The sequence below is a fragment of the Seriola dumerili genome, unplaced genomic scaffold, assembly GCF_002260705.1.
Source record: "Seriola dumerili isolate Sdu_G_001 unplaced genomic scaffold, Sdu_1.0 BDQW01000442.1, whole genome shotgun sequence".
NCBI classification, from domain to species: Eukaryota; Metazoa; Chordata; class Actinopteri; order Carangiformes; family Carangidae; genus Seriola; species Seriola dumerili.
This window is the reverse complement of record NW_019174697.1, coordinates 1,580,847-1,595,570: the sequence shown is the minus strand read 5'-3', so window position 1 is coordinate 1,595,570 and position 14,724 is coordinate 1,580,847. Positions and strand designations below refer to the sequence as shown.

At 40.9% G+C, this 14,724-nt stretch overlaps 1 protein-coding gene across 1 annotated transcript; it reads left to right on the top strand.

Moving 5' to 3' along the window:
* Nucleotides 1-1,663: 1,663 nt before the first annotated feature.
* On the top strand, nt 1,664-14,724 carry LOC111234156 (small G protein signaling modulator 1-like). Its single transcript, XM_022762097.1, is given in 26 exon segments — nt 1,664-1,765; nt 1,865-1,908; nt 3,775-3,850; nt 4,650-4,812; nt 5,014-5,166; nt 5,446-5,513; nt 5,670-5,812; nt 5,921-6,052; nt 6,239-6,363; nt 6,460-6,527; nt 6,613-6,776; nt 6,940-7,056; nt 7,058-7,064; nt 7,512-7,638; nt 7,721-7,785; nt 7,907-8,052; nt 8,175-8,303; nt 8,418-8,591; nt 8,761-8,829; nt 9,656-10,912; nt 11,001-11,125; nt 11,209-11,291; nt 11,446-11,555; nt 11,644-11,740; nt 11,846-12,013; nt 12,349-14,724. Coding segments are annotated over 26 exon segments (3,906 nt in total). The 5' UTR covers nt 1,664-1,758; the 3' UTR covers nt 12,438-14,724.

The window sequence follows — 14,724 nt, the reverse complement described above, 5'->3', positions numbered from 1 at the left end:
TTCCTTCCTTGCTTCCTTCGCTGTCTTGTCTTCCCACTAGCCCCTAGGCCTATATCGTCCTATTCACCACCAATAAGGGCCTGGTAATGGGTGCAAACTATTAATGTGAAGGTTGTGTCTGTGTTGGTCAACCTTTGGCCTGTAGCCCACCACAAGTGGAATTAAAACTATGGTGCTGGGTATGAATAACACAAATCAGGCTCACTTTTACCAGCATCTATTTGCCTCTCAAGTTATTGATGTACTTTACTTATATATTTCTATTTTGTGCTACTGTATACTTATACCCACCACATTTCATTCCCATGACAGTTATCTGGCAGCTGCACTTTGACAACACATGTGATCGGCCTAGGTTAAACTAATTAAGAACATATAAATGACTTAAAATTAGCTCCACCTTAACCAGTTATAACATTAATGCTGCTAAAACATGAATGCACCAATAATCATAGTACAATTGATTACTGAATAATGAGTGTGTTGCTGTTAAACCTTTTGTATACCTTTAAAATAATTTGCATTGTATTTTATACTTTTCCCTGGCTAAAGTATTGAATATATCCTCAATCAGTGCTCTCTTCCCACCTGCACTGTCAAGATACATGCAGTTCCCCAAGTTAAATTTCACCCTAAATGCATTTAATTTATGGCTAATTACAGTCTTGATTTGTTGGCTTTGTAGTCAATCAATTTCATAACAAATTCTTTATACCTCTACACAAAATGTTGTATGTATTCTAGATTTCACTGTCTCCTACTTCATGTTGAACGTTAATTCAAGGTAATTACACATGTATTACATGAAATTGCACCATTCTGGTTAACAAAGCTCACTGAATCATCCTGTGCACTGCCATATCTCCAGTCACAAGATCATGGCTACCTATCCAGCAGTCATTAAAAAAAGATGAATCAGAGATTTTTCTCTCTTTGCCTTGTCTTCAGAGCAGTCGTGTTGCAGCAGATTGAGTGGCAAAGTCTATCTAAACTCTTACACACACACACACACACACACACACACACACACACACACACACACACACACACACACACACACACACACTAGGTCTATCATTTCCCTGCCAACAGGGAATTTAGATAGTTTGTCTATGTGAGTCCATTCATTTCAGTGCTTATGTGAGTGGGAATAAAGAAATGAGCTTGTCTGTTGTCTGAAGCTTAATGGAAACAGCTTCCTTCTCTTTTAATTTCAGGTTGTGCCTAGTATGTTTGTAGGCTATATGAATGGATTAATTCTTTCGGCAGTCTAATTGTTATAATTCATTTCTTGAGGCCTATGATTTGAGCAAAGGCTCTTTAGGTTTAATCATTAAATGTGTTTCACCTGTGGGAAAAATAATCAGGCTCAGGTGATTTTAATGGAAAATGGGACGAGGAAACTTTTTATGAGACACCAAAATGTTTGAAATATTAATATCACTTTACATAGGAACAAAGACACACCTGGCATATTGTGATTCAGATGTGTGTGTGTGCGCGCGCGCTTCTGTGTCTGTGTCAGAGGGAGAATATGTGTGTAGGTGTCGGCGTTGCATGGCTTAATGTAAAGGCTACTGTGACTTTAAAGGGGTGTTGGTTCTCTGAGAGGTAGCAGATAGGTTTAATTTAGTCGCTAAGAACACATCGTACATATCGGAGCCTCTCCACCTTCTAACCGGTGTTGTCTACGTTGCTTTCAAGACATTCACCAGAAAAGCTGTGCGTGTCATCAGCCACCACATCCTGCCTGGAGCGATGGGAGGTACGGTCGCCTTTATTATTTTCCTGTCGTGAGCCTATCATTATTAATTTCCGATACAGCATCTGATCAGCATATTCATTATGTTTTCTCCCGTGTCAGAGGCCGAGACGCGCCAGAAATTGCTGCGCAATGTGAAGAAAGAGGTTCGCTGCATTTTATTTCCCTCTTGCTCATCACAGTTCATGTTTACTGGGCGCTGTAAGCTTAGACAATGTTTGTGTGTGTGTGTATGTGTGTGTGTGTGTGCATGTATGTGTGTGTGTGTGTGTGTGTGTGTGTGTGTGTGTGTGTGTGTGTGTGTGTGTGTGTGTGTGTGTGTGGACACCGTCCATCGGGTCTGAGCCACAGACTACGCCACAGGCCTGTTTATCATTAAATATTACCGTTAATTTTGCATCATAATGAGAGTGGATGCATTTAAGATGAGTGAAATTATATGCAGGTCTGTTTTTCACTGCTGGCGTAAGATGATGATGACGATGGTGGTGATGATGACGATAATACTGATGGTGGTGATGATGGTTTTATATCGGGAGGGGAAACACTACAAATTCAAGGAGTCGTGTACAGATTCATGTGTTTCTATCAATGCAAAATCTGTATTTTTTAATCATTTCCTGGGGTAGTCTCTCTCTCTCTTTCTTTCTCTCTCTCTCTCTCTCTCTCTCTCTCTCTCTCTCTCTCTCCGAGGAAATCATGGTTAAACTGACATTTCTGTAACACAGCATCTTGTTGTTCAGAACTTAAAGGTGTGACCTTGGCATCTGTTTCATTTGACATCTTAGAATGTGCCGTAGCAAACATTCAATGCAAAAAGACCACCTCAAGCTGGGTGTTTCATCACTGAATTATGAGCCATTTGGATATTACTCTACATAGGCATTAAGGAGAGCACACTGCAGACCCTTCCTAACTGCTCAGTGACTCTGTGATTCCCCAGGGAGAGAAAGCAGGATGTTTTATTCATTGCTGAGAAAGCCGGGTACTTCCAGGTTTATATTGTGTCCATGCACCCCCTCACCTGTGACTCACTGCCTCTCAAACATCCATGACTCTGATACCAGATCCCGCAGCAAGGAGGGGCTTAAGCTGTGAAATGTAGGTTTAAAGCCCATCATGAAACTGTAGGTTTTTTGATGAACCAAAGCTGAATTGTGAACGGGGATCTCTGGGTTTTTAGTAACATTCTTTATGATTCTACTACATACTTGTTTAAATAAGGCAGTGAATTCCCATCTTACTCTATGATAGTACTGTTACAGTCCACTATTCTCTCATTCTGCGGACACACAGCACAGAACAAAATATCAATTTCAGTCAGGTTTTTGAATACATGTTGCATTGTCAGCACACATAAATACTTGGAAGAATGTGACCTTTTCCAGAATATTAGGGTTTACAAGTAAATTTGCTAACATGTAAGCGAATAAATACACCACAGATAGATCCAAGAAGCAATATCTAAATGTATTATCTCTATCTATCTATATCTAAAATGTTAACCTCTAAAATTGTATTCAATAACATTTTAACAGACAGAAAACAGTAATATAATGTCGTCTGTGGATCTGGAGGACTTTCAGGTCTGAGAAAAACAACCCTGGTGATGTCGTCAGGGTTATCCCAGGTTTGTCTTGGGGACTACAAACTTATGAAAGAAAGCCTGCGTTATAAGCTTGTTATTAAGATGTGTGTATTGACACATGGGGGGGGGGGTCATCCACTGGGACACCAAGTTGCATTAGGGGAAGTGCAGTAATTTGACAAAAGGGACTAAAAATCTGGATATTTTGGCCTCTGCTGCGTCAATAGTGACCATTGACTATTGTTTGTGCATGAAAATACTCAGGGGTCAGAAGAAAGATTTTGTCTAGCTCCTTCATCATTGCCTCTCGTTAACATGTTCCCCCATTGCTTACTCGTGTGCTTCTTGTTTTGACTCTCTGTCACCTTACGTAACTGCGTCAGGCAGATTTAGTCTTGTCTCACCGTGTACCTTTCTCTCTTAGGTGAAACAAATTATGGAGGAGGCAGTAACGAGGAAATTTGTGCATGCTGACAGCAGCCACATCATATCTTTCTGTGGTAAATGTTTCTTTTATATATATATATTAGCGCTACTGTGATTGCATTGTGTACTAAGCTACCTTTCCTGGTCAGCTTGTTCCAAACTTAAGGTGACATGAGCAGTGCCTTGTCTGTCAGCTTTAATTTTTAACATTAACTGAAGAATGGGTATTATGGGCCACACAAGGGGCTGCTATAAAGGAGGAGAGACGAGTATATATATATATATATTTGCCTAAAATAGTTCATCTTCACAGGACATACTGTATCCAACAGTACAGGTCACAGTATTGGTTACACATTTACATGTACTGTACAGAATGATGGCTGACATCACTTTGTGTCAAGCCCTCTCACCTCCTACGAGTTCGTCCTCACAGTGCAAAATGGTCCTTTACCGTCTGTTCAAGCAATGGAAATCCTCACGATTTATTTTCATAATGCTATTAGCCATGTCTATTTCATGTTTAATAAGGTGGTTTGGGTGGATTTGTATTGAAGTAGACTAACACCCTTCAAAGGTGTTGATACTAACTAGGAGTGAGGCGTGTGTGATTCACATCCCTCATATCCTAGCAACAGTAGACAGCGTTGGACAGGTTTGAGTATATTTTCTGCTTGTGCCACCTGTGCTTGCCTTTCACATGTTTTATTGTTTTGTTTTGTTTTTTGCAAAAACTATTAAGCCTTGAGGCTTTCTCAAAGAGGAAATTGTATTGTGCTCATGAGATCAAAACAAAACTCAAAGCCAAATACATTGGCTGAATCCAAACCAAATATTGAGTAATACTCTGTGTGTTTGTGTGTGTGTGTATAGCTGTAGTGGAGGCCTGTGTGCTTCATGGACTGAAGCGCCGTATTGCAGGCCTGCTGTGCAGTAACAAGGTTGCAGCACTCTTTATGAAGGTGGCAAAAAGCTTTTCACCTGCTGAGGAACTCTGCCACAAGGTCCAGGAGCTGGAACAGCTTATTGAAAACAGGTGAAATTTTAAATCCTGCCCATGAGAGGCCAGTGACATAGAATCAATATATGCCTTCTTTCTCTTTCAATCTTGTCTATCTTTTCTACTTTTATGTGCCATATTGCATCCTAGTGCCCTGCTGTCCTATAGCCTACATGTGTTCCATTCAAACAACCGATACAGACATCTCATCTGTCAGGTTTCCTTTCTGGTTTTCAGCAAACAGAACAATTCCTCAGTGAGTAATGACCGCAGTCGGCAATCGAAGTTGGCCAACCTCCCTCCTCAGGCACTGAAACACCTGTGGATCCGAACTGCCCTGATGGAGAAGCTCTTAGACAAGATTGTCCTGTACTTGGTAGAGAACAGCAGGTATTGTTAAACATCATTTAATGCATTTCTGTGTCCCTGACTTTAGAACACTGTCTACTTATTTCAGTGCCATCATTTTGCCTTCAGCAATCCCCTGTAAGAAATGATTAGTCTACTTTACACATTCTGTTACACACACTCTACAATATGTCAACATCCCATATTATGTGTTTTTTTTTTTTACAGATCTCCTCGACAGCCATGATGTGCAAACAGGAAGTCAGCGATCATTTTAAAATCCTATTACGCTCTAAATTTTCTCAATCTTGTTTCCTGCAGTGCCTTCTATGAGAAAGAAGCTATGCTGATGGATCCTGTGGATGGACCAATTCTTGCATCTCTATTGGGTATATATAAACCTCACTAATCTGCACATGGTGTGACACTGTACTACACTGTAACAGCTAAACCCTTTACCTTGCTTTACTATACTAAATTTCAGTTTATACTATCAGTAATACAGATTTTGAAAATATGTGTTCTACTTTAATCTTGTTTTGCAGTTGGCCCCTGTGCTTTGGAGTACACCAAAGTGAAGACTGCAGACCATTTCTGGACGGACCCATCTGCTGACGAACTCGTACAGCGACATCGTATCCACAGCGGCCACTGTCGGCAGGATTCTCCCTCCAGACGACCTGCCCTGGTTAGACAGTCAACGACTTTGTTGATTTCACTGAAACGATCAGCTATAAACTACCGTATATATTATCAGATGTGTAATACTTCTGATGTCATCCTAACTCTGTATCAGATCCAGAAGAGGCAGTCCAGCGGTAGCATGGACGATCGCCCTCTCATGTGGGTGAGGGAATACGTTGAATCACTCCACCAAAACTCCAGAGCCACACTTCTGTTTGGAAAGAACAATGTCCTGGTGCAGCCAGTGAGTGTATTTCTATTTCTTAATTATACAAGTCTAGTATCTGCTTTAAGTGAGTGAATATTGATAGAAGGTTGTTCACATTCTGGGGGAACTTGGTGAATCTGTTAATTGATTCCTACTCAAGTTATCCAAACAATATCACAATCAGACACGTTGTGATTTTAAAACTCTCATTTGTGTGTGCAGAGAGATGACATGGAGGCGATCCCAGGCTACCTTTCTCTACATCAAACTGCGGATCTTATGACACTGAAATGGACGCCCAATCAGCTGATGAATGGCAATGTGGGGGAGCTGGATTCGGAGAAAAGGTTAGTTAGAGTGATAGAAGCCGAACGAGTAAGAGTAAGATCTTGTTTTTAAACGCTGCTGACTCAGTGGCTCCCATTTGCTCGTCTTTCTTTCAGTGTTTATTGGGATTATGCCATGACTATTCGTTTGGAAGAGATTGTGTATCTCCACTGTCATCAGCAAGGTACAGTAATGCCTTTTTGTATTACTGTATCCCGAGGAGTTTGAAGTGTTGTTTATCTTGTTTCCCACTGTGTTAACCCCTCCAGTGAACAGTGGTGGGACAGTAGTTTTGGTGAGCCAGGATGGGATCCAGAGACCTCCCTTACATTTCCCCAAAGGAGGCCACCTCCTCCAGTTTCTCACCTGCCTGGAGACCGGCCTGCTACCTCACGGACAACTGGACCCGCCCCTCTGGAATCAGAGAGGAAAGGTCAGCGTGGACAGTGGATAATGCAAGACTTCTTTAGCCATTTAAGCCCAATAACTGTTGCAATGATGCTGCATTTACCTGCAACTTTATTTGTTGTAACAATTCTTCTACTTCATGCACTGCTTATAGTTAGCTGTGCTACTGTGGCCTTTTCCATTCACAGGGAAAGGTTTTCCCCAAATTGCGAAAGAGGAGTCCACACGGCTCATGTGATTCTGTATCAGATAAGGAAGATGATGAAGCAACCGATTATGTGTTTCGGATCCTCTTTCCTGGCAATCAGATGGAGTTCAGTGAGTGTCTTTAATCTGTCTGTTCTGCCTCCCTCAGATAATCTAATGAAAACTCATCATAGATTACATCTGCGATCAGCTCTTAAAACTGAACTGAACGAATTAGACAACTTCAGTTTGGATAAATCTGTTTTCCCCAGGCATATATTCACTGTACGCCTTTCTAATTCATTTTCTCTCTCTGATGTTAAATTTATACATTTATTTTCTTTTTCCTGCCTGTTTAGTGCCTGTGTGTCCATTTCACATTATAGGAGACTTTGCATGGACATAAAGTCATTTGTCTGCCACATCTCCATCTTCATCCTCTCACTTGGTTTGTTTTTTCCCATGTTTTTTTTCTTCATTTTCTTATTTCCAGACATGCACCAATTTTCTGTTTTTACTTTCTTATGATGTTGATGGTAGCAGCAGTAATGATTAGGGCTATTATGCTGTTCAGTGGCTCTAGAGCTGATGGACCAGGGTGTGAACATGTGGCAACCAACCCCCAGGAAGTCTTCGTGCTCCTCTTGCTCACAAAATGGCTCTTCTGATGGCTCTCTGCCTAATGGCTGTAATCAAGAGAGGTAATTATTTCCCAGGGACAGGCTCAAATCTATATTCAGATTATTCTACTTGACTAAGTTTTCCATTTTCCCATTCTACCAGGGCTCCCTTAAAACTCCTCTGTGACACCATGAAGTACCAGATAATCTCCCGTGCTTTCTATGGATGTGAGTACAAACAACTGAAGGTTAACTTTAATTGATTTGGAAATAATTTCATTCAAATTGATTGTTTCTTGGTGAAACAACAGTTCTTATCAATATGAAAATGTTTTTCTTTCCTCTCCAGGGCTTGCATACTGCCGTCATCTGTCAACAGTCCGTACCCACCTCTCTGCTCTGGTGAACACCAGTATAGTTGACCCTGATGTGCCCTGTGATGCCCAAGGAGGCCTCTCTGTGGAGGTGTGGGGCAGGTTCCTCAAGGACAGCTCTGTAAGAATCACACCTGAGCAACAGGCCATAAAATATATTTTTGTTTTTAGTTATTTGAATGGTTCTTATTGAGTGTGTGATTTCAGTGTGAGCTAATAAATAATAAATGTATTTTTGTTCAGGCCTATGAGGAGAAGGAGATACACAGGCTTGTGTATTTTGGTGGTGTGGCCCCTTCACTACGCAAAGAGGTCTGGCCTTTCCTGTTGGGACACTACCAGTTCACCATGACTGAGAAATCCAGGCTGGAGGTATTTCGATATTCTGTCAGATTGGCAAAGTATGGTAGCGTGCAATATATACAAATACATGTTGACAGCATTGAATATGTCACAGTCTTTGTTTACACAAAGTTCCTGTGTCAGATTGATGAACAGATGCGGATCATGTATGAGCAGACTCTGAGGGAGTGGCAGGGCTGTGAGGCCATTGTCCGTCAGAGGGAGAGAGAGAAACACGCTGAGGCTCTTGCCAGATGTTTGTCTGGAGCCAGTGTGGAGAGAGGACCAGTGCAGCGGGACTCTACCATCAGTACAGATGCAAGTTTGATGTTTTAGCATAAAAATGTGCTGTGTTATGTAACTATTATCAAAATAGACGCAAGATGAAAGGGAACATTTTATAGTAATATGATTATTAAATTTATAAGTAACTTGGCTGACAGTTCTGCTGCTATTTGTCTCTTGTGTTATGCTTTTTCCACCGCAGTCGTCTCTGAGTAGCAGCTCAGATCAACAGAACACCCACTCACAGAGTGATTCCAGCAGTAGCGCACAGGTGGTTTTTCATAAGCATGAACATCTACAATAATAATAGATCAATCCAGTGTTTTTGCAGGTTTTAGCCCAATTATTACAATTGATTTGTAGTTAACAAGTTCCATTTTCCACAGCATTCTATTACATTTTAGAATGGCAGCCGTTGGCCTCCATTAATTTTAAAACACTATTAAAATTGATCCACTGAAACCTTCTTGCAATAGGTAAATAATCAGTGTTATTTACCTATTGCATTATTATTAGTATTAGTGAACAAACCCGATAAAGTTGCTAGCTGAAGTGCCAGAGGCTCACCTATTTCTCCGGATAAGTAAAGTCGTTGACCTGCAGGTGGTGCCAGAGGAAAAGTCCGGGGCTCACATACATCATTAGTTGTCATCATCTGGGAACATGAATGTCTGTTCCATATGTTGTAGGAATCCATTCAGTAGTTGCTGAGATATTTCAGTCTAGGACAAAGTAGTGGACTGACCTAAGAACCGACCAACCAACTGATATTGCCATCTCTAGAGCCAATCTAATAGAGAGGTTGAAGAGTTTCCTCTCCAACGTTCAAATTTCAAATGTTCATTATGATGGATTACACATTACATCCTATGCATGTTTCAAATCTCAAAGTGATTTTATCTGGAAATGAAATGAATGGAACCCAAACGCTGCCCTGCTTGGATGGTTGGGAATTTTTCAGCAGTAATGTAGAGTGATTGTGATTTGTACACTAATGGGCTAACATGTGCAAAAATACTGGTGTAATCCCTCAACATTAGTCCATCACAGTGCTGTTGAAATGTGCTGCATGTTCACCACTTTTCTTTGGTTACCAGTTATTTGGATCAGTCGAAGCAGTGGATCAGATTGAGTCTGGGCCCAGGCCTGAGGAAGGAGAAGTCAAGCACAGCAGTCCAGTGAAGGATATCTCAAATGGTACTGCGGACTCGCCACAACTTCCCTCCCTAAACCCCTCCTCTCCAGATCTGTCTAATCAACATCCAGGTTTAGAAAATAGTACTCCTGTAACAGAGTCAACTGTTGGACCTACAACATCTCAGCCATCAGCCGAAGCATCAGAAGTCTTAAATGAGAAAATTACAACTGGATCACAGCCAGAAGGAACATATGTTATGGACCCAGCAGCCAAGGACAAGATTTCAGAGACGGAAAAGATGGAGACAGTTTCAGAACATGAGGCAGCTGGGGAAACTGGAAGTAGTAGGTCAAAAGAGACATCTGAAGCTGAAGAAAAACCTGAAGTAGAAGAAAAAGATATAACAACAAATGAGCAATCTAAAGATTTAAAAGAGGTAGACACAAATATGAATATAAGATCTGCTCCAGAGAACACTAATGTTCTAAAGCTGGAAAAAGAGATTCATAATGAATATTTCCAGGCACCTCCACTTGGGCAGACCTTGACTTTTCAAGTCCACAAGAGCAAAGACTTGGAAGTGGAGCCATTATCTCCACCTACAGCAGAAAAAGATACTAATCATCAAATTGAGATTTCTGTAAAACCTGAAACGCCTTCTGAAAAGAACCCATCACAAATGATCAAGAGCTGTGCCACAGAGTCAGAAAGAAAGGAAGCTGAAGCAACAGTTTGTGACTTGGCTGAAACCAAAAAGGACAAAGCTGCAGAAATTCCCTTTGATAAACCTGGTACAAATTCACCAGTCAGACAAGTATTGAACGCTCTCCAGTCAGCGTCGAGGGGGAGCCTTTCATTATCATCCCACTCTCGGCAGTCTCCGGACACGGCAGATTCAGATGACTCTCCATCTGCCCTGGAAATGGAGGACATTCCTGCAGGGATAACATGTGTGAACTCTGAGGATATTAAGGCCAGGCCTTTGGCAGGCCTTGCCGCACCACCAATCTCTCTGGCACAAAGAGAGAAGATGGCATCCGAGGGCCTTGTCCTAGATCACCATCTGGACACAGCTTGTAACACCAGTCCTGAGGGCACCGACCTGGGCCTCTCTGAAGATGAGCCTGAGATGGAGAATGTGCTCGCTGAACCAGAGTCCGGAGATGTGGGAGGAGACACCAAACATGATGAATCCTTGGAGGGACAAACCTATTCTGTAAGCATCACGCGTGACGAACAGGCATACTTCTTCTTCTTTTAATCGTAGACATATACTAACTGAATTCACTATAATTTTTTTTTAGCAAGAAATACTGGACATGTACTTGATCAACTTACATCGCATTGACAAAGATGTCCGACGTTGCGACAGAACATATTGGTACTTCACGCCTGAGAACCTGGAGAAGCTGCGTAACATCATGTGCAGGTAAATGTGTCGCCAATGCGAAATATATCTGAGGTTTGTTTGTGAGAGAAACCAACACTATGATAAAAATCTTGTTTTCGTAGTTACGTGTGGCAGCATCTGGATACAGGTTACGTCCAGGGCATGTGTGACCTGCTGGCTCCTCTACTGGTTATCCTGGATGATGGTCAGTGAAACTTATGTGCAAACTCTGTCTATCAGCTTTGCAGAAGCTGCAAGAAGCGGCTTGTTAAAAGTGTGTGTGTGTGTGTGTGTGTGTGTGTGTGTGTGTGTGTGTGTGTGTGTGTGTGTGTGTGTGTGTGTATGTTTGTGCTTCCCAGAGGTCATGGCTTTCAGCTGCTTCACTGAACTGATGAAGAGGATGAACCAGAATTTTCCTCACGGAGGTGCCATGGACTCTCACTTTGCCAATATGCGTTCTCTCATCCAGGTATGTACATGTATACGAACAAATGCATATTAATGCATATTCAAACAAGCTGTAGGGTAATGATTGCATTTTGTTTTTATACCTTCAGATCCTGGACTCTGAGCTGTTTGAACTGATGCAGCAGAATGGAGACTATACCCACTTCTACTTCTGCTATCGTTGGTTTCTACTGGACTTCAAAAGAGGTAAATGCGGGCATCATGATTATTTGCTTAAATCACTCACATTAAATCACGCACACAACATGATGCTGCATATAATCGGAGTTCTTGCTGTTTTTTTCCAAACAGAAATGGTGTATGATGATGTGTTCTCCGTGTGGGAAACCATCTGGGCCGCCAAGCACACCTCCTCCGAGCACTTTGTGCTCTTCATTGCTCTGGCACTTGTGGAGATGTATAGAGACATCATCCTAGAAAATAACATGGACTTCACAGACATCATCAAGTTCTTCAATGGTAAGATGAGATGATAAATACACATATGCTACAATATAGTGAAAGTAGTACTGAAAAACTATTACCAGATCTTATTCAGAACTACACCAGGATAATAATAATAATAATAATAATAATAATAATAATAATAATTAAAACTAATAACCAGTTGAAGCAAAGTAAACCATTTGGTTAAGATGATATTTCAGCTGATAATGTAGAGCCATCTCAAAATAGACATCAAATGTCTACATAACCTTTTCTTGTCAAATGCACTAATTTACCCTGTATTAAGTAATTATTATTATTATTATTATTATTATTAAGTCACAATGATTTTCAAATTCTCTTCTCAGAAATGGCAGAGCGACACAATGTCCCCCAAGTCCTGATGATGGCTCGAGACTTGGTCCACAAAGTTCAGACTCTCATAGAAAACAAGTGATTGCACGATGCTGCTGTAAAACTCCAATGATGATAGATTGTTTCAGGATACTGACACAACCACATGAAAGTCATGTATTCAAGAGGAAAGGAATTGATGTAAATGAAATGCATTGGTAAGTGCGGGAAAGATAATAAAACTGCTCATTATTCTTAGATCATATAACAACTTATCTCCACTTGCCCCTTTCTATAGTCAGGAAATTATTTTAAAAGTGTTATTGTTCAACTAGTGAATGTACCCTTGTTGAAACTGCTTCAGGATGTTATTTATTTTTGCCTTAAACTTAGCTATTTTTTCAGGGATACAGCAACCAAATTCTCTACTGTATTGTTATTCTTAAAGGTTAATTTTGTTAAGTTATACCTACCATACTTCATACCATCTTGCGATACACTTGAATATATTTTAAGTATTATTATTTTTGCTGAAATTGTAGCTGCCATGGTTGAACATCTTGTGATACACTTGAATATGTTCAGTATTAATATCTGGCGTTATTAGATGATTTGGTTTCGTAAACATTAAAGGTACTGCCGACCAAGCTGTGGTTGGTTAATTCTAGATTGTGTCAAAGTAGCATGTGTGGTCACTGGTTTGCTTCTTGAGGACCTCCTGCAGGCCTTTCTGAGGCTTGATGGCTCTCTTTCTGTGTTTGCCTCTGATGCACACAAGCTAGCAGGATATCCTGCCACCTTTCCACTGAAACATGTAAACTCTGTGCAGTCCGGCATGATTGCACATAGTTTACATACACATTATTACCATTTCCTCCGTCCCCCCAGTTCTCATACTGTGTGCTCCTTCCGTCTTGCACCTCCTCTATGCATCTGATGGTTTATTTTGAGCTGATGGTGGTACACTCGGTGGCATGCAGTAAAGGCAGTGTGGTTCCTTTGGGCTCTGCACTTCCCTTTTTTTCTTTCCCCCTGAAGAGTTGCATAGTTTTCTGCCTCAGTCCTGCCCTGCAGATCTACAGTAGGTTGCCTTGTCTTTCACACACTCTGGTCAGCTCCTTCTAAATGCCAAGGCTGGCAACAACATTCACAGTAATTGTTACCATTTCCTGGGGTAACTGTGCATTTCTCTTCACTATTACCTCAAGATTTCCATGATCGTACCTGTTAAAAAAACGGTTACCTTCCATTTGTGGCTGGTACCAGAATCCCATTCACAGGTCCACTTTGGCCATTTCTCGTGCACCTTCCTCAGTTACATTTTGTGCCCTGTACAGCTATTTTTTACCCAGAAAGGCCCTTCCACGCTGATGGGTTTACCTATTTCATTTATTCATTTGAAAGGACAGTCAAGTTGTGCTCAGCCTGCTCAATTGGCTCTGGTGCCCTCCATTTCCTTGGAGAGCTCACTTCTTGGCCAGACAGTAATGGTCACCAGATTTACTGCTGCCCACCTTTTGGCTTGAGTGAACGCATTAACTCCACACTCAAGAGTTTCTGTTTGTTCCACTGTGCACCGTGCTGCTCAGACTGTCATAACTTGCTGCTTGGAAAATGTGATCTTGATAAAAAAAACCCTTGTCAGGGTTTCACAGCCTTGTAAGCACCGGAAGTATTACATTTAAGGGTCACTTCAGTGATAGCTATTTAGTGGTATGTAGCCATGGATATAATCTTTGTTGTATGTGTGTACGTTTTGAGATATGCGCCATTGAATCTTCTGCCCCCAACCTAAGACATTGGAGGTGAATGGAATTTTCAAATGTTGAAAATTTCATACCTTTAATGGCAATGAGTCTTTATATTGAGACTATCTCATAGAAAGCAATCGCAGTGAAATCCCAGTAACGTGAATCTAATCTGTTTGGCAGAAATTTCACATATTTAGAGATATCTCAAAATATCAGCAGGTGAAAATATATATCTACCAGTCTACACACCAACAGAGATAAGTCAGAAAATATATTTTATTGGTGCCACTCACAGTTGCAAAATAGCCAAAGCACACCCATGTTTGGTTCACTGTGGCTTAAATTCCAGTGCTTTGATATCACTGCTAACGTGTCTCCACGTGATCTTCAAAAACATGCCTGAGTATTGCTGTTTGTGTATTGCTGTGTGTGTTGTCAGAAGATTTACTGTATACAATGTGTTAAAAAGGAACTGACTTATTGTACAAAAAAAAAAAACCAAGCTAGTACATATTTATTAAATGCAATACAATGTCTGTACAGTATATGGGCTTTATCTGATTATAATGAACAGAAAGATAAAAGTATGCCATTGGAAATAAATATATTTTTATTTTCTGTGTCTTCTCAAATTGTCAC